The following is a 24,478-nucleotide window of genomic DNA, read 5'->3' as shown; positions in this document are numbered from 1 at the left end:
ACATAAAAACGACAGTTCTAAATGTCAAAATAACACATAAGCGCCATCTTGAATAAATGCATTAAATAGAAATCTTGTGTTACCTCATTTAAAAGGTTTTATTGAGTACTTTTAATATTTATTACGTGGACTCGGTGGACTCCGTTTTGACCTGTCTAAAAGTAACAGCCAAAAAAATACACTTTTGCGATTTTATTAACGTTTTTAATAAAAATATACAAATAATTTATAATTTTTGAATAATTTATTATGTTGTATCCTAACATTAAAGACAAGGTTAAGTTAAATTTAAATTTTCCTTCTAATAATTCGATAATTATTTATCAAATTTTTGAAGAATTTGTAGCCTACAAATATTTAAAACTAAGGTGTTCCATTCAAAAACTTACCGATGATGTAATTTTTTTTAAGACGGACTTTATATGGTGTATATAGATTTTAATGGGGAGGAGTTTCATTTAATTGTATGAAAATTAATATCCTCTAGGATATGGATAAACTGCGATTTTACTATAAGGAAGAAGAGCCATATTGAACCTTTAAACTTGATGATGCTTATATGAAAAAATCGTCCATAATTCTCAAAGAGATTTAATTTAAATATAAAAGTTATTATTAATTAAAATTTATAAATTGATAATGCTTGATGAACTCAGTGATGTCTAGTAAGATTTAAAATTGAATGACTTTTGAAAATATGTAGACACTTAGTTTTCTGGTAAAACATTAAATAAAATGATGATGATGTCAATGAAAGCAAAATAATTTTTTTATTTTCGTGCTGTAGGGTATTGAAGCATCTTCATTTGGCGATGCGTGCGCGCCCTCGTGACGTAGGCACGCAACATCTTTGTTGTTTTTTAATGCTATCTTTGATACACAAATTGCTGCAATTCGTTTTTTCCTAATAATTGGAAACTTAAAAGCAAACACGCATTAAGGAGTATTGAGCGAGAGGTAAAAAATAGGCCATTACAGGAAAAAATAATTTCCAAGCCGTGAAATTGGATATGTGAAGCCTGCAATCGAGCAAATTGAGAACGCAACATTTTTCTGCGACAAATTCTTATAATAAAACTTCTATAAACCGATTAATATATCCATCCTAGACACCTACAAAAAATAGTTGCAATTCTTGTATTAACAACACGTGCGCGCCACTAGCGATGCTTAAAAAAACTATTAGTAGTTCAGGTCAAAAATCGTACCATATTCATAATATTTTAATTTGCATTTTTAAAAGCTAATGATGTCTTAGTTAGCAGTTAGTTTAGCAGAAAAACAAGTGCAATTTTAACAATTAAAAAATTGGTTCTTTTTATAGCATCTCGGTTATTTTATAATACAAGAGGAACAACTACGATGTTTTCTTTTTAACTTCGGTAAATTTGTCTTTTTTTTCCACAGTTCATTATATTGCTAAAAACGTTGTAAACTTTAAAATGAATGTCCCAAAAACCCAGAACCGCAAAAATATCTTCACAGGTACATAATGTCTTTCGGTCAAATAAATTTACACAAAAAGCGGATTTACGCTACCGTGAATTTTCAACAATTAAACCTGCATAGCCTTGAGATATTACTGGGTTAACTACAGTAATACGTTCGTGATTGTATTTTTCATAATAATTATTCGAAACGGCGGATCCCGACCATCCTAGTCAGCTGTTTGCTGATGATCTTATTTTGTCTATATTATGTAACCGCTGATAAGGATTAAAGTATATAGAGATTGTAATTTTTAACGTCAAAATTTCACTTTTTATTTACATTATGATGTATGACTGAAAAAGAATTTCGCAGAAGCCCGATAATTGAAGTCTTGCAAGTAATCCAATAATGAAGAAAAATTATATAGGCTAGACTGGGGTTATAATTGGTTTAAAAGGGTGTTCACTCTATAAGAAAAATATTTATTTTAAATATTGAAATATATTATGTGTTTATTGACGTTGAGATTCGTAGTTACCATTTATAAATAAATAAAAATTTAAGTCTGTTTGTTTAGCAAAATAAGCCACAAATAGAGACGATTTTTTTAAACAATTTCTATTTTACCAAAAAATATATGAAAATTAATTCATAAATTTTATATATTGACAGGCATTTTAAACAAATTACTTATAACATCGGTATATAAAGTCCTCGTCAAGTCAATAATATGGTAAGGAATAATTGTGTGCTCTACTCGTATATCAAAACACTTTAAAACGGTTAAATGTGGTTCAGAACTATATACTTAAAGTAACAAATAAGAAAAATAAACATAATCATAAAATACTGAATACTAGAATGTTCTTTTACTCTTAAAAACTTTATTATTTTATCTAGATCACGCAAAATAAAATAAACACATTCAAATATCAAAAAGGAAAAAAATATATAAATCTTAGATTTGTCTCTCAGATCTCTAATATTATTCGACTAAAAATAAGAAGCATTAAAAAATATTTAAAGAAATTGTAAAACGTATGTTGTGGAAAACTTGAAATTATTTAAAGTACTGTTTGAAGCAAGAGCTTTTATGTGTGTCTCTCTTATTTTGGCTGATTTTATGAAGAGTTTCTTTTTTCTTTTCTCCATTCTTCTTGATTTTTGTATACATTGTCACTATTTTTCATTAATCTATTATTTATAGATACAGTTAGAGTTCATTGTTTTTTTTTTGTTCACATAGGTTATCTAGATGCTATTGAAGTAAAATGAGCTGTTATAAGCATTATAATCTACCTTTTTATTGTTCACAATAACATTAATGAATATTGAATTAAATTAAATAAATTGAAAAAAAGAATTAACATACTTTTTTAATCGTAAGCATTCTACGCGTTTTGACTTTAATGAGGGCACCTTCGGGTATTATAAATTATTCAGTAACAAAATAAAATAATAGAATTTTTTAAAAATATTTTGAAAACAACCTAAAATAAAAGGTCACAAATCCAAAATGTATTTCTTAAGATTTCCCGGGTTTAGACATTAGTCACGACTTTATCGGATCGTAAAAAGAGAAAATTAATATATCGCAGGTTTTCGCCCAAAGAATTATTTAATAGAATCTTAATAGAAAAATTAAATACAAGTAACCTAATGCAGAATGCTAGATATTTAAACCAAATCTCTCCTTTCATAACCAAGTCGTCAAAAAAGAGACACAAAATGATTTAAATGGCGCGTGTTATGACATAAAGTAAGGAGTCATCAGATATTACAGGTAAAAATAATATTTTCTACTGGAAGTAGAAAGTGAGAGGGAAAAATAAAATTAACCAAAAAAACTGGAATGCTGAATGCTAAATATTTAAATAAAATCTTTCCTTTCACAACCAAATGGTCAAAGAACAAACACAAAATCAAGTACGTAGGCAATATTAAAAGTCAAAATATTTGAAAAAAAAATAATAAAATGTACTAGAATATTAAACTAAAAAGAAGAACAAAATTAACTAAAAAATTTAAATATTTTTTTAACAAAAGGGTCAAAAAAACAAAATTATTATTACAAGCGATTTTATTGTAAACATTGCATATGTCTGACTTTAAATAGGGCATTATCGGGTCTTACAAAAAGTACAAGAAGAGAAAATTAATTACTGGAATATTAAGAAAAAAAAATAAAATATATGTTACACAATGTAGAATTTTTAAAAAAAATAAAACCTGTTTTTCTTTTCCGAATAAGCAAAGAAGAGACACATTATACAGGGTGTTGTACTAAGCGTGGATCGATCGCAGTATCTTGGGAACTGTCATCTGACATCATTGGAATTTTTTTTTGGCATCATGAGGGAAAATGCTGGAAATTTTTTTAAGTTCGAAATTTGGCCACATTCTAATTTTTTCTGGAAAACGTCAGCTTAAGGTACTTTTTTTTTAATATAATTAGAAACCTTGGAATATTTTCCATCGTTTTGGTCAAAAACTCATTGGCGTACCGACTTTTATTTATTTATTTATTTACACCACATAAACAGATTACAAAATCCAATTATTTAGTGGGAAAAATATCATAATTACAACTTAAAATTAACTATCCAAATACAAAACTAACGTACAATCAATAAAGATAACAATTTCATGAACTTAAACTACAAAGTTTACATTTTTAATATTTCTAATGCTGCAGCTAAATATGTCACACTGGCTCTGCACAGCATTATATATAGCCACAACTCTGCGCAAGGGAGAAAATTTAGAAATATTAGTTCTGGCGCTTGTTGAGTAAAAGGTAGGAGGATCCCTTGTTAAGACCATTGGAAGGTGAAAGTTTAACATTCCCAACAAGTCTGGTGAGTCGATCAAGTGGTTTACCAATTTATATAAAAACTGCAGATCAGCTGATTTACGTCGAACATTAAGCGGTCGTATGGAAAATCTGTCAAGTAAAGTTTGATGTGGAAAACCGATCTCCGGATACACTTTATCACATTGAAACCAGAGATATTTCAAAAATTTTTGTTGGACATTTTCGATATCTTGAATGTGGCATTGATAAAAAGGAGACCAAACTTGCGAAGCATATTCAAGAATGGTTCTAACGAGCGAAAAATATAATGGTTTTAACGTAAATATATTTTTAAAATGCTGTGTATTTCGAATAATAAATCCCAAGATTTTATAGCTTCGGCTCACTATATCTGCAATATGTGGAACAAAAGATAGACTGGTATCGAATGTAATCCCCAAGTCCTTTAACACCTCTGATCTAGGAATAGGTACATTGTCTATAGAATATTCGTAGTGTATGGGATTTTTCTTCAAAGTATATGAGATCACAGTGCACTTGACAACATTCAGAGGAAGATTGTTGTTTTTACACCAGGTGTTTATGAGGCTAAGTCATTTTGAAGTACAAGGCAATCAGAGATATTGTTGATTTTAAAATATATTTTATTATCATCAGCAAACAATAGACTTTCCACTTTAGGATGCTTGGACATATTATTAATAAATGAATAAAAAAATAGTGGCCCCAAAATTGAGCCCTGAGGTACACCAGATGTGGGAATTATTTTAACCGAGGTATGACCATAGCACTCAATATGCTGTATGCGTTTTGTTAAATAGGAAATAAAAAAATTATTTAATTGTGTGCAAAAGCCATAATATTGATCAAGATTATTTATGAGAATGCTGTGGTCAAGTCGGTCAAAAGCCTTAGAAAAATCGGTGTATATCACGTCTACTTGAGAATTTGAGTTAATTGAGTCGGCAATAAATTCGGTTATAGTAACTAAATTCGTGGTAGTTGATCTACCCTTCATGAATCCATGTTGGCGAATATCAATTATATTTTTCATGCGTGGATAAAGTATAGAATGCAGAGTTCGTTCAAAACACTTTGAAAAATTATTGATAATAGTTATAGGCCGATAGTTTTCAATTTTATTTTTATCATTCTTTTTATGTACAGGAATAATTTTTGAAGCTTTCCATAAATCTGGAAATGTTTCTGATTTTAAAGACAAATTAAAAGGACTGGACAGGACTTTTCTAAAGTAGGGGAAGGTAGTAAAAGTCTAATTGTTTAAGTGGCCCTAATTTTTAAAAGACTTATTATATACGCTTAGTGAAACAACCTGTATATGAATGTAAATTAGTTAATAAAAAAGAGACATGGTGTTTTTAAAGTTAAAGGAGTAGAAAAAAACTAAAATAAAAATTACAGAATATTCTATTAAAATTATTACTCATCTTTCGACTTTTAGGGCATCATCAAAATGGAATTTACAAGAAGTTTTCGAGAAAAAGATTACTAGGAAGTACATATGTTGAAAAACATAACAACCCCAAGAAAAAAATAGGAACAAATTACAAAATTAATAGTAAAATAATAAATAAGTTAAATTACAATACATAAAAAACGAAAAAAAAAATAAAACAAAAAACAAAACTTTTATTTTTGTTTTTTTTTGTGATTGAAATGTCGTTTTCTTAATTTATCATTAAACAAATATTTTTTGACCAAATTCGTTTGACCTTTATTCTGGTCAAATTTGTAAAAAAGTAAAACTTTTAAATTTGAATTATTATAAACAACTGAGAAATTCTACGAAACACACGATTATCAGAAAAAAATACATTTCTTAATTCAATTTCAGTGAACAACAATAACCAGATGGTTTGAAAAGATATCAGTAAACTTCAATCGCGTAATAATAAGTCTTATGATCTACCCCATAAATTAAAAAATGCATATTAATAAATGATACTTTTTTGAATACAATCAAAGTTTGAAAACAAAACCAACGAATATTTCAGATACCGCGATTTTTTTTACAAAATATATGTTCTAATTTTTCAAATGGCTTTATTTTAAGGCTAATTGATGAACGGCAACTTAATAAGATAATCATTGGCATCAGCTGTAACGCTGCAGTTGTAGACGGGATTTCTATCAGGAATTTCAAAATGTGTCTGCTTTAATGCATCAATCTACTTACACATTTAATCAGCTCCTGTATATTAGACAATACATTCCCAGCATTATGGAAGGAAGATGCTATTTGCAAAGTTAAAGATCCTTAATATTGTAATATTGCTTTAGATCTGTGCTATCTAAAATTTTTGAAAAATATATTTATTTTTGTTATGATATATGTTATATCATCTCAGTCATGCTTTAGAAAAAATTACAACACAATAACAAGTCTGGTAAGTATGGTCAATGACATCAGAAGCAGTGAAGAAAATAAATTAACTACCTGTATGGCTGTGATAGATTTCAACAAGGCGTTTGATACCATTGACTATACTATGTTCTTGTCTAAATTAAATTATATACTCTTACATTTTTTGAAGCATACTTAAATAATAGACCTGAGTCTGTATTAGCAAATGGTAATAGAACATTCGAGCAGCAGTCTGATTTTTTGACTTCAAGAATGGATGTTCCATAGGGATCGATAATAAGTTCATTGTTTTAATAAATTTATGTTTCTAATATGAATAGATTAGTTCTAAACTTTAAAACACAGCAATATACTGATGACTCCTTACTCCTAAATATATATAGGATTTTCATTGTCTATTGAATATGCGAAAGGCTTAACACTAAGTTAAATTCCGACATTGAGAGCATAGCTTAATTTTATAAAGATCACACTTTAAAAATTAAATCCGTCCAAAAGCTTGGTAAATGAAATTCTTTGGAAAAAATAGTTTGAATCCATATATGTAAAAAAAATTTCAGTATTAAAATAAATAATAACATAATTCCTTCTGTCAGTAGAAAACTAACATCTTAGGTATAATATTTAATTCCCAACTTTTATTTGGAAATCGTAATAAATAACCATCTTATTGTTTCTCTGAATAATTACGGCTTTAAAGTTTATTCTGACGGTTCAACTTTTGCTATTTCTAAAAACAAATCTTTTAATTTATAAAAAATACCTTTCAGGTCACATATAACTCAATTTTTTAAATAAGCATCAGATATTAAATATGAGTAATCGTAGTACAATTTTATTTACAAAATTCTAAAATCAGGACAACCTACATATTTGAGGGCTTTATTCTCTAGATCTACTCACCAGTATAATACGAGAAGTATTCAAACGAACTTTCTAGTACCTCAACAGCGATTAAATTACATGCATCGATTTATCTTAGTAGTAGGAGCACAAATGCGGCACAATTTACCAAATTTTGCAAAAAACTTTATCAAGCTATCATAAATTCAAAAGTTATATTATAAATGGCCTTATAACTAATCAGAGTTTATAGTAGTATCTTTATTTCACTAAGTTTTTGATATTTTGTTATGTTTGAATTAGTTACAGCATCATTTCTAATTTTTATTGTTCATAATTGATTTGTAATGTCTTCATGCTGACTTGATAAACTGACCTTTTAAATTCGCTAAAATAGTCTATGTTCTCTAAGTAACTTAGTCGAAAATATACATAACATATAAATAAGTGTAATCAACTTAATACACCCTCTTTGTGTTTTTACTATGTTTTGTATGACATTTAAATGATAAGATGTATTTATTATTTAATAGTATTACTTTTGCGCTCCTCTTCTCTACGACTTTCTTTCTTTCGGTGCCATTGCCTTGCCATGATTCTTATTTTTTGTTTGAATTAGTTTTTGTAAGGGTTATTCCACGTAGACGTCTACATCGAGGCAATCGGTTTTTATAATCGCAGTCTAATACCTTTTGTCACAAAGTATTAGACATTAAGAATTATTTATTGGTAATAAATGATTTTGTTTTGATTTAATTTGACTAACCTAGATTTCTAAAAAACTATAAATATACTAAACAGAACTGTTCAATATAACTGCAAATATGTGCTAATAAACGTTTTCTAAATATTTAAATAAATTCCAGATGTTGATACCCACGAACCCGACGAGAAATCCCTCATCACTTACATCTCATCGTTGCACGAGGTGTTCCCGGAACCGCCCCCCATCCACCCCCTTTACGACTCCGTTGCCCAGCAAAAAATGCAGGAATACAGGGAGCTCGCGTCTAGTCTTCACATGTGGATGAGGGAGAATTTCAGTCTCATGCAGGTAAAACTTAGACTACGGATGATCTCAATATTCGAAGAGAAACAATTTAATTTTTTTTTTAGGATCGTAACTTCCCTCCCACTCTAATTGAAATGAAAAAACTCGCTACTGAATCTGCACGATTCCGTACTGAAGAGATACCACCCAGACAGAGGGACAAGGGATACTGCCATCAGTTGTTTAGGGATTTGGAGAAGTACTTCAAAACTGTTGGAGAAGTAGGTGTTTTTTTGCTTATAATGCTTTTGTATATTGACGACTTTAAATGAAAAATTCATTCTTTCGAAAGTTAGTACTCATTTTTAAATTAAATTAAATATAGTCAATAAGACCATTAATGAATAGTATAAGCTTTTTTATGTTTTATTGAGGTGACCTAAAATTACAATTACAAGTTATGAACTTTCTAAAAAATATAAAAAGGTTTAAAAGCTTACCCCAACACGAGCAAAAGGAACAAACAAATAAATAATATTGATCAATAGCGATATCTTCTTCTTCCTTGCTTTATCTGTGTCAGACGTTGGCTATTATCAAGGCTATTTTGACATTGGGCCGCCTCTGAATAGTTAGGTCGAAGTTAGTCCGAACCATTGACGTAGACCATAATATGAAGATTATTTCTTTGCTTTTGTCTATTCTCTGTCTATCACTTCCACCTTGGTCGTATGGTCAGTCTGGGATATTCGAAGAATGCGGTGATATATCCACAGCTCAAAGGATTCTACATTCTTCAAGGTGGCTTCTGTTGTGGTCCATGCCTTTTTGAAATTTTGCTTGTAAACCACTTTTTCATATTTTTGAACACGTTTTGCGCTTTTTCAATTCGTATTCTTATTTCTGTTGACTGATCCCATTTTGTGTTTACTCTGGTTCCAAGATATGTGAATGTGCACTTGTTCTATGTTTTAATTGTTTACTGTCAATTGCATTGGAGGTTAATGTGTTCTGCTGATAAACATGCATTTAGTTGTGGCTGTATTTAGTTCTAGGTCATATTCCTGACTTTGATTGCTTGAGTCTATTTTTGAATCTCGTTACAGTTATTTGCGATAATAACATCAGCATATCGAATATCTTATTGATTATCTCTCCGTTCATTTTGATACCCTCTGAAATATCTTCCGGTGCTTCTCTGAAGAGTTGTTCAGATGCGCTTTGGAATCCGAATTGTGACTCCGATATATCTTTTATGATCTATCATGATTTTTGTAAAAATTTGGCATCGCAAATTTCATCAATTTCGTATAGCAGTTTTATGATCTCGCCCTGTATATATGTTGTCGGGGCCTGGTGTTTTATCGATAAAATGGCTTTTTCGACTTCAGACTTTACGGTTTCGGGTCCAGAATGTAGAATAGTAGAATGTAGCTCTGCGTTCATCGAAAAAAAGACGTTCTATGTAATCTTTTCATATGTCAATGAGCCTAAAGTCAGACAAAAAGTTTCCGTCTGTATCTATTAGTCTCGGGTGGGGATTATTGGTTTTCCGTTTAATCGTTAACCTTTTGATCTTTTTTTTACATGTTGTGGTAATCATATCTTTTGTCACATTCTTCAATTTCACCGCATTTCTTCTTCAGTCAGTTCCTTCGCTTCCTTTATGTTTGTTTTTATATTGCGAAGTGTTTTCTGATACTTCATTTGATTTTTGCATTTATGTTATCTTTTTTCCTTCATCATATCAAGGATTTCATCCCTCATCCATTGCTTCTTCTTTAGGCGATTCTGAACAGAAGTGTCTTGTTTGTCACTTCCACAGCTCCTTTTATTTCCTCTCTTGCAACTGCGTCTGTATGCGGATTCACTCAAGTTTTTGATGCTTCTTCTTGAGGATTTCTCTACTTGTTGTTTAATAATCTTTAACCAGCAACATCACAACAAATAATTGTGAACAACTTAAATATTGATAAAGTACTTAATTTCTTTTAGCAACAAGTTGGTCGATGTCTCTGGAGATGAAATGAACTGAGAAGCTCTTATTGGGTGCTTCATTATTCTCAGCTTATAGAGTTTCTTTAGCATTTAATACTCATAACACCCTTAAGGAATCTGATTAGGACCAAGGACAGGCTTTATACTTTTCTTCTTATGTACACCAGTTAAGGTGGGCTGTCTGGAGAATAAAAATAGGAAAGTCAAACGTGTGTTAATATTTGGCCATTTTTTTCATTTTCTCTCGTCAGTCCGTTCACCCCTCGTAGGGGTATGGTGGTATCATGAGTTAAGTAGTTGGTCGGGTTCTCGGGATCTCTATTTTGAGCTGAGTGTGTACCTTCTTGTAATGTTTGTCGTGTTATCATCTTCATTTGGTCTATCCACCTCACTGGCGATCTGCCCCTCGTAGGGCGTCCCTTCATTTTCCCTTAAATTACCAAGGTCTTTATAGTATTATCACGCCTCGCGAGATGTCTAATCTAAAGAATCTGAGATATGATTGGGATATGGCCGTGATTAGCCTTTCCTTTATGCCGAGTTCTTTTGAGATTAATTAGTTTGTACGGTGTGCAGTCCACAGGACATGGTATGTCCACATTTAAAAGTATTGATTTTGTTCTTGGCTGCGTACGTTGCTATAGGAAAGATTAGCGTGTTCTTAGTTATGCTTGGGTCTTTCAAAATTGTAGTCAACCTTGTGGTTGCAGTACATGCCATTGCCAATCGCCTTCAAACTTCAGGTTCGCATTGTCCGGTATTTGTTGTTGATCCGAGGTATTAGAATTTCTTCACCGCTTCGTAACCCATGATCCGTTGGATCATGCTGTCGGTAGGATTTGCTCTGTCTATATTTATAACTTTTGTCTTAGATTCATTGATTTTTAAAAAGTAAGGGATATACAGCCTTGTCTCACTCCTGTCTTAGTTGTGAAGGCTTCTGAGTCTATCTTAGTGACTCTTACTTTAGCGCTGTTATTGTCATTAAGATTTTGGGTGAGTTAAGATTCTAAGTGTGAAAGTCTTTATTTTACTGAATCAAGTGCCTTACGATACTCTGTTGACGATAGTCAACAACATAGATCTTCGTATTGAGTTCGCGTCCTTTTTCAATGAATTGTCATATGTTTAAGAATTGTTAGCACATGCCCTTTTTCTAGGCATAAGAGAGATGACTTTAGGCGTTCGTTAATTATGCTGAATTAGTACCTTGATAACATGTGTCTGGTCCTTTTTATAGGGGCATAAATGTTGATTCACATGACTGCCATATCTTTTGGCCTATTGCGTGTATTGTGTCGATTCCGATTTCCCATGTAGCCTTAATGATTTTCGCGATTATGGGGTTCTTAGTTTTTTACTAGATTTCTCTATTTCTATTCTTTGTATATTTAGCTCATGTTATATTTCGTCCGTCTTCTGTATTGTATGTGCTGGATCTTGGAATAGATTGCAGCAGTATTGTTTGCAAACTTCTGCTATTCCCGTTGCATTTCCCACAAAGTTGTCGTTCAAATCCTCTATATTTTGTATGCTAGATATTTTATTTTCTTATATAATTCATATGACTCACTGGTATTTTTCTATTTCCTCGCATATTCTGATTATTTGATTATTTTTATCTCCCCTGCATAATTATCTGATTTGCAAATTTATTTCTTTCAACTTCAAATTTTTTTGCTCTATTGATGAGTTTTATTTAATGATTTCTCTCCTTTCTTCTATCTTCCATATAGTTTCCTCCGTCATCCAATGTTTTTGTTTTTGTTTTACACTTCTGTCGTCCTGTTTGCACCTTTCTGCTGCTTTCGTGATCCATTTTTTTGTTTCCTGCCAGATTCGATTTGACTCTTTGGAGGTATCTAGTTTTTAGCTTGTCTGTAATATTCTTCATACAATTTTTTGCTGCTGCTTTGGGTTTTAACGGTTTTCTTCTTATTATTCTAGATTTATTTTTTTTTTCATTGTTTGGACTTTGATCTTGAAATCGGCCTGTAGTAGTTTATGATCTGACCCACATAGGAAGCTTGGTTTCGTCTTCATGTCGTTGATCGATGACCTCCATTTCATTTTTATCCTCTAAATCTATTTGAATTTTATACTGCTTATTGGGTGAGGTCCATGTGAAGAGTCTTTATGTATAAGGTTGTGTTCATTATGGTGAGATTATTTTCTATAGCGAACTGAATTAATTGCCCACCTCTTTCAGTTTTTACCGCATCTTCTTTCTTTACCAGAATTAACTTGAAATCGCAGTTTTATTATGTGGTTATGTGATTATGTATTATATGATTATTATAAACGGTAAGCACCACCTTATTGAAATTTTCTGCAGTTCTTCGGTGGGAGATAGATAATAAAGTTAAAAAGTCGACAAACTGTCGTTTTTTGTCTTTTTTTAGTTTTTACCCCATCTAATTTCTCAATTATTTTTAAAATTATCTTGAATTTATAGTTTTCTTATCTGTGATGATCACTACAGATAATAGAGTTTTGGGTTTGAGATGGATCTTAATAATAAAAAAGAGTAGATTTTTGCATGCATCCCATTTATACAATAAATAACTGTTAATTTTTTAATATTATGATGTATTCTATATAAAAAACAAAGTAATGATGGGTCTTTATGGGACATTGAAGTAATATAATACTGACATTAAGATCGCCAAAAATATTTATTAAAAAATATTTTAAATATTTAGGAAAATCTGAAAATTAATAAAGCATTTGTCAATAACAACGGCCCCTCTAGTATCCGATAACTGCTAAGGTCTTTATATCCTTAGAGACATCTATGAACTTGTTGCCCAAAAAATATAATACTTTATTGATCATTATTTGAACTATCAATATTTTGTTTTTAGCAAAAGTCGTCAATACTATTAATATTCGATTTCTTTCCTATTATTATCGCTGTGTATCGGTGGTATTAGGGTAAGCTTTTGTAACTTGTACTGTAATTTTAGATCTGATGGTTCATAGAAATTAAGAAAAAATATACTATTGAATACATAATTCATACACATTCATATTGATATTTACTATTTTTTTATTCATTTAGGTGGATATTGAGCCAGAACTCCATATCGAGAATATCGAGAGGAACTGGCAGAGATTAATGAACGCTTATCAAGAGAGAGACAGGCATATTATCGAAGAAATTAAACGACTTGAGAAATTACAAAGATTAGCAGAAAAAGTTCATCGGTAAGGGCGCCAAATTAGTGGTTAAAGTGAATTATATTGAAAATTTTTCTTCTTTTAGCGAAATAAAACAAACCGACTCACATTTAGACCAAATCGAGCAGGCAATTGAACTCGAATCGAGACGAATCGAACGACTCCATCCGCTAGAAGCGAAAAAAGTGGCCGATCAGATCGATCACGAACTCGTGGTTACCGAAAAGTCAATTCAGTCACTGAAATCCGACGTGAACACTTTGAGAAACGGCAGATACCCCCAGGCTGGCGAGCTGGACAAACGGGTAAACAAACTGCACGACAAGTGGGTGAAATTGAGGCACAGCCTCCATAATAAGATCGTCGATCCGTTGGCCAACATGAGCTTCCCAGTGGAGGAAAGAACCGTAACTAAGCAAATTAAAACCGTTCAAGAAACCAGAAATATTGAGAACAATCCGCACTTTAGGAGTTTGCAGGAGCATATTGACTGGTGCAAAAACAAATTGGTTAGTTGAAACCTTATTAAACTTTTCTAAAATTTTAATTTTGTTTGGTTTTATAGAAACAATTAAAGAAGGCAGACTATGGAACTGATTTATCGTCCGTCCAGCAAGAGCGTGATATTCACCAACGTGAACATAAGACTATTGAACAGTATCATTCCAAAGTAGAGCAATGCGTGAAAGCTAGACAGTATTTTAGTGGAGAAGAACTTTCTTTGTATAATCAGCATTTGGGTCAATTACAAAAGGTTAGTTCTATTTACTTCATAAATGTTTTTTCAAGAAAAGTCACGTTTTTATTGCTAACCTTCTTAATTGTGAAAGAAACAATTAGCCACGGTAGTAGTTATAATTTCGTTAAATAATGCACTTGTACATATATTTTGCTTTGATAGTTGTGATTAGAAAAAAACAGGACTAAAGACAAATAAATAGCAATTTAATAAAATTCGCCCTTAGCAAATTTATTACTGTATCTGGTTTGTATGCAAAAGGACCCGAGTTCAAATCCGCTCAATGTTAGATACCTTTTTATTTTTTTTACAATGTTAATTTGGTCAGGAAGAAAATTTGTAATACTAATGCTTTTAATACTTTAATACAGAACATTAATGTAATAAAACTTTCTTTTAAGAACACTAATGTAGCCATGTTATTAATATTCTTAATAAGAATTAAATTTGAGCTGTACACAAATGCATAAAAAAATAATGTTTTTCTACAAATGGTAACTGGCAAAATATACGCCATTGAGCAGTCTTAGAAAACCACTTCCAAGCAATGAAACTCGCTTAGTTTCGACGGAAGTCTTTTAAACTGTATGTGATTCTAGCGTCCTATTGGTTGGCAGCAACAAATTGAGAACGCAACACATGTCGGTTGCACAAAAATTAAAATGGCATTTCTAAAACTTCGTGGGTATCTAGGATTATTATATTATTAACCTCTTTAACGGCAAGATAATTAAATATATCTCTGGCACCATCATACGTTGCGTTCTAGCAATAGACAAGGAAACAAATCGCACAGATATTTTGCAGTTTTGACATGTTGATCGAATTAAAAATCACGATAACGTAATTCATTAACCTTATATTATTTATTTCTTAAATAAGTCATGACAAACGAACCAATTTCATTAGCACGTCGGAGTCCTTCAATTTAATTCCAAAGAAAACATTCACAGCTATCTTTAGTTAGTTCAGTTGCCGTAAAATTATAAGTGTTTAATTTCGTTTTATAGTAGAATAATAAATGGTAAAATAGGCAAAACGGCTTGTCATAGCATGATACAGCAAAAGTGTTCGTTACTTTTTTCTTATCGGCTTCTTTTTCCTTTAGACTCATGTCCTTTTCCAAAACATGTTTTTCATATGTCTCTTCAAGCACCCACTTGTGATCTTCATCGGCGATTTGCTATGAAGAACAAAGTTCACATTGGTCCTTCTTTGGTACAAAGAAACTAATGTGAAAATCCTCCTTAAATATATTTTTAAAAGAATGCTGATTGACACATGAAAACATACTACTTGTACTCAGAGTACAATAAATTAAAAAATTGCTGCTTAGCGCTTTCGGACGTAGTTCATCATTAGGGCTTAAGATATTGTAAAGAAACCATAGGCAAGTTTAGTACTTAAGAAACCATAGGCAATATGTATGTACCGTTTTTTCGAATAGTGTCGTTGCTTTGACAATGTCTTAAACCCTAATGATGGCCTACGTCCGAAAGTGCTAGGCAGAAATTTTTTAAAGATAACAAATAGGGGAAGTCTTTATCTCCAAGAAAAATGCATGTGGGACACTTAGGTAAATGTATTATGCATTTCGGCTGTGTAAACAGCCATCATCAGATACCGAACATTACAAAAAACATATACGTTCACCAAATAAACCAAAAAATTACCCGTTATCGGGAAAAAAAACAACAATAAAATTGTTAAATTTATAAATATATAAAATTGTTAAATAATTTAATATTTTTATTGTTGTTTTTTTCCCGATAACGGGTAATTTTTTGGTTTATTTGGTGAACGTATATGTTTTTTGTAATGTTCGGTATCTGATGATGGCTGTTTACACAGCCGAAATGCATAATACATTTACCTAAGTGTCCCACATGCATTTTTCTTGGAGATAAAGACTTCCCCTATTTGTTATCTTTATATACGCATTCTCCTACAAAATATGGACTTCTATTCAACTAGAAATTTTTTAATTTAATATTCGCTGAATACAAGTAGTGTGTTTTATTTATTAATCAAACACAGCGTCCAACTGATTATGACCATTTTCTAAATAACCCGCTTTATAGTCCTTGTACAAATCCATCAAATTTTTACCTTTTTCTATAAATTCCGGAGTTGTTTCTTTTTTTAGATAATGCCTCTCGATTCGCGGCACTGATTCAATATGTTTTTTTATTCTAGCTATTATTTCTTGACTAATCTTTTTTTGGTTGCCTTATTTTTCTCGCATTTCGGGTTCGACAATAAAATCTCTTCGGCTCGATAAAATCGCTCTACCCCAATATCCTTCAAAAATATTTGCCCTCTGATCTTCAAATATTTTTTCTGGACATTTTAGGCGGCATTTCGGATCACACGGTAGGCCAATTTTTTTAGCAGCAACAACTTTTTTGGATTTTGTGAAAGACACATACTGCTTACCAGAATTGCGCAGTACTTTAGCGAGTTTCTTGGTCGAAATCAGTAGCTTTCTTTTTTTTTTTTTTTTGATGGTTCAGGTATATTTTCTTGGTCCGAGACTGTTGATTCACTACTCCTACTGAATGACTGCTCTATGGTTTCTTGGTGGATGGTACTCTTCGTCTGTTGTATATGAATCGGTTCCTGTTGATGAAGACTCTGTTGTACTACTTGACGAGCTTGATGATTCTGAAGCAGAAGATTTTGATTGTTTTGGATTTTCTAGCTGTTCATATAGTTTAAAACTGGTACTTTGGTCTGATGATGGTTATCATCTTTCGGAGAAGTACTTAATCTAATGGCCTGTTATACATGCAGGCATCTCTTGCAATGGCGAAGCATCTTTTAGGGGGTTTGATTGTTTAGAATCCGTTTATATATTGGATGGAACTACATTAGTACTTTCACGTAGGGTTAAATATGTTTCTGTATCAGATAATAATCTAAAATAAAGAAAAATTTTATCTACTATACAAGCATTTAGGACTTTCTATGATTTAAAGAAAAATATAGTTAAATGGACCCACGGAATGTGCTTCCACATTCTGTGGGAACTTTTTTTCTATGCACTATGCAAATAAAATCACCTAACATAAAATTCTGACGTAATTTTTCTTTAAATCTTAAATTATTTTTAAATCTTAAATTTTTTTCTTAAATTATACTAAACCAATAATCTTTTCCTAAAATAAAGATTTTTATTTTATTAAATATTTCAATACCATCACCAATACTTAATACCAAACGTGACGCTATTGCAATCAAAAATATAAATATTTATCTTTATACAATTGGCTAAACTGTCACTAAACAAAAAATGTCACTTTTGCACTAATCCTCGCGAACACTTTGCTCCTCATTTACGTTCCTACCTACTTTAATATTAGTGTTGCACATCAGGAATCTATAAATTTTGCATAAGCCGTATTGATACTTGCGATATCTAGAGGTATCTAATATAATTATTTTAGATATTTAGTATTGTGACATTGGTGCTGGTACGGTTTGGGGTAATTGTAATATGAGAAGTACATTTAGCAAACATTTTGTATGACACTTTTGGATGCCGAAGATGAATGAAATTTAATAAAATAAGAAGTTAAGCTGATTTAATACCTGACAAAAACTAATTAATATATTATCCTGACCAATTTTATAATTTGCAACATTAAATTACCATTTCTTTATGTTTTACCAATAAGACTAGGGGCTAAGTAAAAATTGAGGAAATGATTTGGAAAATCTTAGCATAGAGCGACCAAAAAAATTAGATTTATGTGTTCTTTACTTCTCACTTCTCTCCATGTTATCTCTGGTTGACATCACATTAAATTACATTTATGATGTACGGATATATGGATGAAACAAATTCATATAATAAACCAGATTTACCATTTAAATATGTATAAATTATATACAATTCTAAATATCAATAGTGTCCTAAAAACTAATTGAAAAAACCGTTAACTAAACTTAAAGACTCATTCACAATTACCAAATAATTCTTCCCAAAAACGACGGTGCAAGCAACTCCTTTAATAACATATTTCATGATAGCACTTTAAAAACATTTTTTCTTTATGAATTTTTCACACAACTCATTGTATGTATACATTTCCTTTTTTAGTACTTAATTAGTTAATTCATAATTACCAAACTATATTTAATTGGCCTTTAACTTAAACTAAAAGTAAAACAAACAGTAAATCTATTCTGAAGATAAATTGAATACAAATCTAAACGCTGGCAAGACATAAACCACGTCATTTACACACTTTTAATATTTTTTTCATAACTTTACTATTTATTCAGGTTTATGCTGAGCTACTCTCATTTAGCACCAATAGAGCAAACGATTTGGAGAGCCTGTATGATTTTATTCAATCCGCTAGCAGAGAGTTACAGTGGCTCAATGAAAAAGAGGAAATCGAAGTGACCAGAGACTGGAGCGATGTGAAATTGGACGTAGAAGCGGTGGAGAAGTATTTTGAGGTAAATTTGGAACTACTATAAAACAAATTTTAAACATCTAACCGGTACTAATTGGCTTTTTAATTCTGCTTTGTGCAGCAAAATTACGGAAACGGTGGAAAGGTAAATAATAATCACTGTCTAATAATATAATGTCTAAATAATAATAATGTCTTATGTTATGAAATAATAATATTAATTGTGCTCTTATATTTTTTTAAATTACTGCATAGTCAATGTCTCAGAAAATAATGAGAAATTGGTAATAGAAGTCTTCAAAATATAGAATTTTATTTATAGAAATAGTCAACCTTTTAGGAAAACGTGGCTGGTTTAGGGTCGGTTTATCAATAGAAAAAGTTAGAATTAATCGACCTTTAGGCAATTTTAAACTATTTGTAAAGTTACGGAAGATTAAACAAACCACGTATATTTTTTATAATTATAAATGTCAGGAGACAGGATTTTCAAGGCGAAATTTGCTTTATCTTTTTTTACTTCGTGGTTGCGCTATGAAATTTATTTATTTTTTTTTCAAAATTAAAAACGTAGTATTATTCAGTTAATACATATTCAAGAGGATCGTTTTTTTTTTAACACGGTCATTAGATAAATAAGTTCTCCTATCTTTTATAACTCTTTTTTTTAGTACACCAGTACATATTCTGTAAGGGTCAAAAAGAAAACCAGGAAGACTTTAAATATCTTCAAAGGCCTGGAATATAATGGGATATTAATAAGTCAAGTACCTGGAACATAATAAAAAATACCTAAAAAAGTTTAAAAAAAAAACCGAAGAAATATCCTGATAACCCATAAGAATTAAAAATTATCTTCAAATACCAGGAAGAAAGCTCAAATAATAGGCATTTTATTAAAAATATGTTTAAACGGATAGAAAAATATGTGGACTATAATAAAAAATTACTATAAAAGTTGAAAAACACAGAGAATGTCGTAGTACATATTTTGTAAGTAACCATAAGAAAACCATATACTACCATATATAACTATTATATTAAAAATTACTTATAATAGGATGTAATGTAATAAAAACATACCTTCAAATGCAGAGAAAAATTTCTGGATAATAATAAAAAACTACCATAAAAGTGGAAGAACACAAAAAATGTCCTGAGCGAAAAAAATAAAAAAATTTAAAATACCAGGAAGAAACAAACAATGACTTTAAAGCCCTATAATAAAATACTAATTACCTCAAATATTTGGAATATAGTTTAAAAAAATATACTGCATTACCAGGAAGAAACTTCAAACCACAGAAATTACATTGAAAATTACGCAAAAATTATGATACATATATATTACAAAAATTGCTCCAAGTGCATGGAATAAAATGGAATATAGGAACCTTTTTGTAGGTAAAAAATTCAAATCGAAAACGAAAACAAAGGAAGAGAATAAGTATTAAAATATCGTCATTAGCAACAATTTGTGGATTAACATTTTAACTTTAATCTAATTTATATGTTGATTAAGGATTAGCCTGTGTTAAGCTAGTCTCACCTAATAAAAAACCGACCCTTACAGAATATTGTTAAAGTTGGAATATTTGGATTGTTGGAGTTTTTCGTATAAATTTTAGAGATCTCTTAGATTTTAGAGAAAAATCAGTATTTCTCTTTGCTTCTTATTCCTCGATAATATTTTAAGATTCGATCATGTTCCCCAAAAGACCAGAGAATGAATGAATCATAAGAAATATACATCTTGATCTCATAAAAAGGTTTATATAACCACGACTACTGTATAATTCGTACATGAGTAGAAAATAATAATTGTTAAAAGTTAATTTTAACAATTTATTTTATTTTATGATTTTATGGAATCGAAGTTTATGGTTGTCAAACGAATAATACCTTTTTTCTCAAGTAAATAATTTTTGCCTGAACTTTCTCCCAAATCCCAACATGTGTTTTTACCTACTTTTTAAGAAATGCCTTTGTTACCAGTTTAGCTTAAGTGCACTTAAAAATCCATTTTTCTCCTCAAGTTCACTTAAGTGTTGGCCCCATGACACACGTGCATCCCACATTTTTACCCAACATTTCACCCCGAGTCCCACGAGAAAAAATCAGTATTCACTCCGTCGCCGCAAAAAGAAGTACCTACTCTCGCGCCCCCGAAACACAAGGTTTTCTTTCACCAGTGAAGGAATTCACAAAGCTTAAAGTACCGAGAAAATAAGTTAGTCAAGAGCAAGTTGGCGCAAGCAATTCCTCTCTCTCTCACTCTCTTCCGTTTAAGTATTTGTCTAAAGTTCATATATGTATACCTAATTGTTACGATAAAGTAGTTTAAGTTATGTAAAAAGGTCTATAGTGAATAAGTGTGCGTAAAGGTGGAAAATTGAACTGAAAGTGAGTGCAACGTTGTGAGTGCAACAGTGGTTGTCAATAGCTGCACAAACCAAGGTGACGTTAGTGCTAATGCCGTTCCTGGTTCCTGCTAAGTTCCTGCTATTGGTCTTGTGATTCTGGAAGGCTGGTAACGTCAACTAATATTGTAAACCCTGTTAAATAACTAACTTCAACATTGTAAATCGTTCATTAGTCTATACCTGTAAATTATTACTAACCAAAAGGTACAATAAACCCTTATGTAATCGTAAATCACAACTGTGTAATTTATTGAACTGGACCTATGTCATCGAAGGGCTCGTCAATGCAGTAGCCGTTGCTCGAGCAGGTATAGGTAGGTTTTTAAGAAACCCTAATCTATATTCATGGTCCTTCGAGCCGGATCTTCCCAAGTTGTGATTTTACGATTCATCTAAGCAAAAACAAAACATACTTTTTATGTAAAAAGTATATAATTGGTTCCGACATATGTGTCGGTGGTCCTTCGAGTAAACAGTATTTTAGTTAATTACTTACTAACAAACCTTTTAGTTATTTGTCCCTTGTTATTTTGTTATTTTTACTTGTTATAATTGTTATTTGGAAATAAGTAGCAACTCACTTTTTACTTTTTCTTTTAAATTGTTTCTTGGTAATTAGTTTATTTTCTCTTAACAATTATTGTTTAAATTTAAAGAAAATCTATTCCCAAAAAATAAGCATCTGGTTGTCTCGTCATCTTTTGTGTTTATTCTGTAAGCCTAAAACAAAAAAATTAAATGGCTGAAGGAATAGAAATATCAGTAGAAGCGTTGGTTAAAAATCGCGGATATTTAAAGGCTAAAGTAACACGAATTGTTAATTGGTTTTTAGAAAATAATGATAGTATACATGACTTTTTAGAAATTCAGGTACGTGAAAGTATGTTAACCCACGCTTTTAAAGATTTTGAAGAGGTAGAAAAACAAATTGTAGTTTTAGATATAAGTAAAGTAGACAAGGATGATGTAGAAGACAAATACTTAACGTGTGTTACTAAAATGCAACGTAAAATTTTAGAACTTTCCCCGCAAGCGCCAACTCAAGTAAGACATATAGTTCCCCAACACTCTCATTCCCCAAATGTTAGTTTGCCCCAAATTAGCATACCTCCATTTAACGGAGACATCACTAAATGGAATGCCTTTTTTCAACTTTTCTCTACCCTTATTCTAGATAATCAATCTCTCTCTGATATTCAAAGATTAATTTATTTAAAATCTTATTTAAGAGATGAACCCCTAAATTTGGTCGATAATTTACAATTGACCACTGACAACCTCCAAATTGCCCTAAATACCCTTAGACAAAGATATGATAATCAATTATCAATTATTTTTGCCCATATTAAAAATTTAGTTGACATTCCTATCCTAAATAAGGTATCCTCACACACACTTAGGGAATTTATAGTTTGCATAAAACAGAACTTTGATTCACTGAAAAATCAAAACATTCCAGTATACCACTGGGATTTAATTTTAATTTATATTTTTTCTCAAAAATTAGACTTTGGCACAAGAAAGGCATATATATCCGAGAGAGGTTCTCAAATGCGCTCTTCCTCACATGTGGTCCCTAAGCTTGAAGAATTTCTAAGCTTTTTAGAAAAGCGTTGTTCGGTGTTAGAAGATCTCTCTGAAAGCCCTTCAACTAGAAATTATTCCCATGGACGTTCTTCTCAACACAACACTCCCTTTGTTAAAAAAAATTCACACTATGCTCATGGTAGGCAACGCCAAGGCAACCAAGTCATACCTCAAAACTCTCCTCAAAACTCTCGCTCACATTTTGTTGCAGGACAAAAGTGTCCCTTTTGTGAGCACCCTGATCACAAAATTTATACTTGTTTTAAATTTAAAGATCTTAGTTTAAAACAGAAACAGGATTTTGTTAATCATAATAATCTATGTTTTAATTGTCTCGGTTCAAGGCATCAAGTAAAAAACTGTACATCTCAGAGGTGCCAGATTTGTCATATGAAACACCATTCTCTTTTGCATCCAATGGATGATGCAGCACAGCCCTTGCAAAGCAGAAATTCACATTGGAGGCCAAATCCTCAAACCCAAAATGAACGATCTCAAAATTTTAACAGAAATTCGCTTCTCATAAATAGCTCCCATTCTCGGAATCAAGGTTCAAGCCAAAGCTCCTCTCAGACTCAAGAACCACAAATCCCAAGCACAAGCAATGAAATTAACTCGAATCGCCCTCACGCTAATAAACCTGTGACTTTGTCAGTTTTCGCCACTGAAGATAATGAAGTTTTATTAGGTACTTCATTGATTCAAATACCCGACAAGAATGGTCATTTTATTATTGCAAAGGCAATATTAGATCCCGGGAGTACTATATCAATAGTAACCCAATCGCTGGTTCAAAGACTTGATCTCTCTCCTAAGACGCAGCCAATACAAATCTCTGGTATTGGCGGTAAAATTAAGCACTCTAATCACGCAATTTCCCTGAGAATTCATTCCTGTCACAATCACGATTACTTCCTGAATGTTAACTGCTGTGTATTAGACAAAATCACAGAAAAATCCCCTCACTTTAAAGTCAACAAATTTATGTTGAACCTTCCCAATAATACACCGCTTGCAGACCCCTACTTTGATACGCCTTCTACAATAGATTTATTGTTGGGAGCAGATGTATACTACCACATTCTTTCAGGCGAATACACCAAGGTTAACAACGACTCTTTAACGTTGGTAGGTACCTACTTTGGCCACATTCTTTCAGGATTAATCCCCTCCCAAGCTCTCGTTCACAAAACCCCTTTGGCAAATTCTAAGAATTGCTTTTTAGTGCAATCATTAAATTCAGATTGCTCACTGGACTCATTAATTGAGAAATTTTGGTTACTAGAAGATGTCTCGCCCACTCACGAAAAACCCCTATCCCCTGAAGATTCTATGGTTGAACAGAATTTTCAAAATACCACGGTATTTAAAGATGGTCATTTTCAAGTCGACTTACCCCTTAAAAGGCCCCAAGAGTCACATCCGCTAGGAGAGTCATATTCATTAGCCAAGAAAAGGTTTCACCACTTAGAAAAGCGTTTTCAAAAATCTCCTGACCTTTTTCTTGAATACAAAAAATTTATCGGTGAATATATCTCACTCAATCATGCACGAATTATTCCCCTTTCCCTTAGAACTGAAAATCACAAAAATCGATACTTTCTGCCTCACCACTGTGTAATTCGTGAGGACAGTACAAGCACTAAACTTCGTGTAGTGTT

The 24,478-nt window shown here is 31.4% G+C and overlaps 1 protein-coding gene across 36 annotated transcripts in view; it reads left to right on the top strand.

Moving 5' to 3' along the window:
• The window catches only part of LOC126734862 (dystonin), a 426,801-nt gene that overhangs the window by 267,094 nt on the left and 135,229 nt on the right, over positions 1-24,478 (top strand). For all 36 annotated transcript variants that reach the window (XR_007660193.1, XM_050438655.1, XM_050438650.1 and 33 more), the window contains 6 exons: positions 8,342-8,529; positions 8,592-8,747; positions 13,526-13,671; positions 13,730-14,153; positions 14,210-14,398; positions 18,671-18,850. Coding sequence is in view for 35 of the 36 variants with exons in the window: in XM_050438655.1 (XP_050294612.1) it covers positions 8,342-8,529; positions 8,592-8,747; positions 13,526-13,671; positions 13,730-14,153; positions 14,210-14,398; positions 18,671-18,850 (1,283 nt within the window). In the remaining variant the exon portion in view is untranslated. The remainder of the gene's footprint in view (positions 1-8,341; positions 8,530-8,591; positions 8,748-13,525; positions 13,672-13,729; positions 14,154-14,209; positions 14,399-18,670; positions 18,851-24,478) is intronic.

Source organism: Anthonomus grandis, chromosome 4, assembly GCF_022605725.1.
Source record: "Anthonomus grandis grandis chromosome 4, icAntGran1.3, whole genome shotgun sequence".
Classification (NCBI taxonomy): Eukaryota; Metazoa; Arthropoda; class Insecta; order Coleoptera; family Curculionidae; genus Anthonomus; species Anthonomus grandis.
This window is presented reverse-complemented; position numbering and strand designations above follow the sequence as displayed.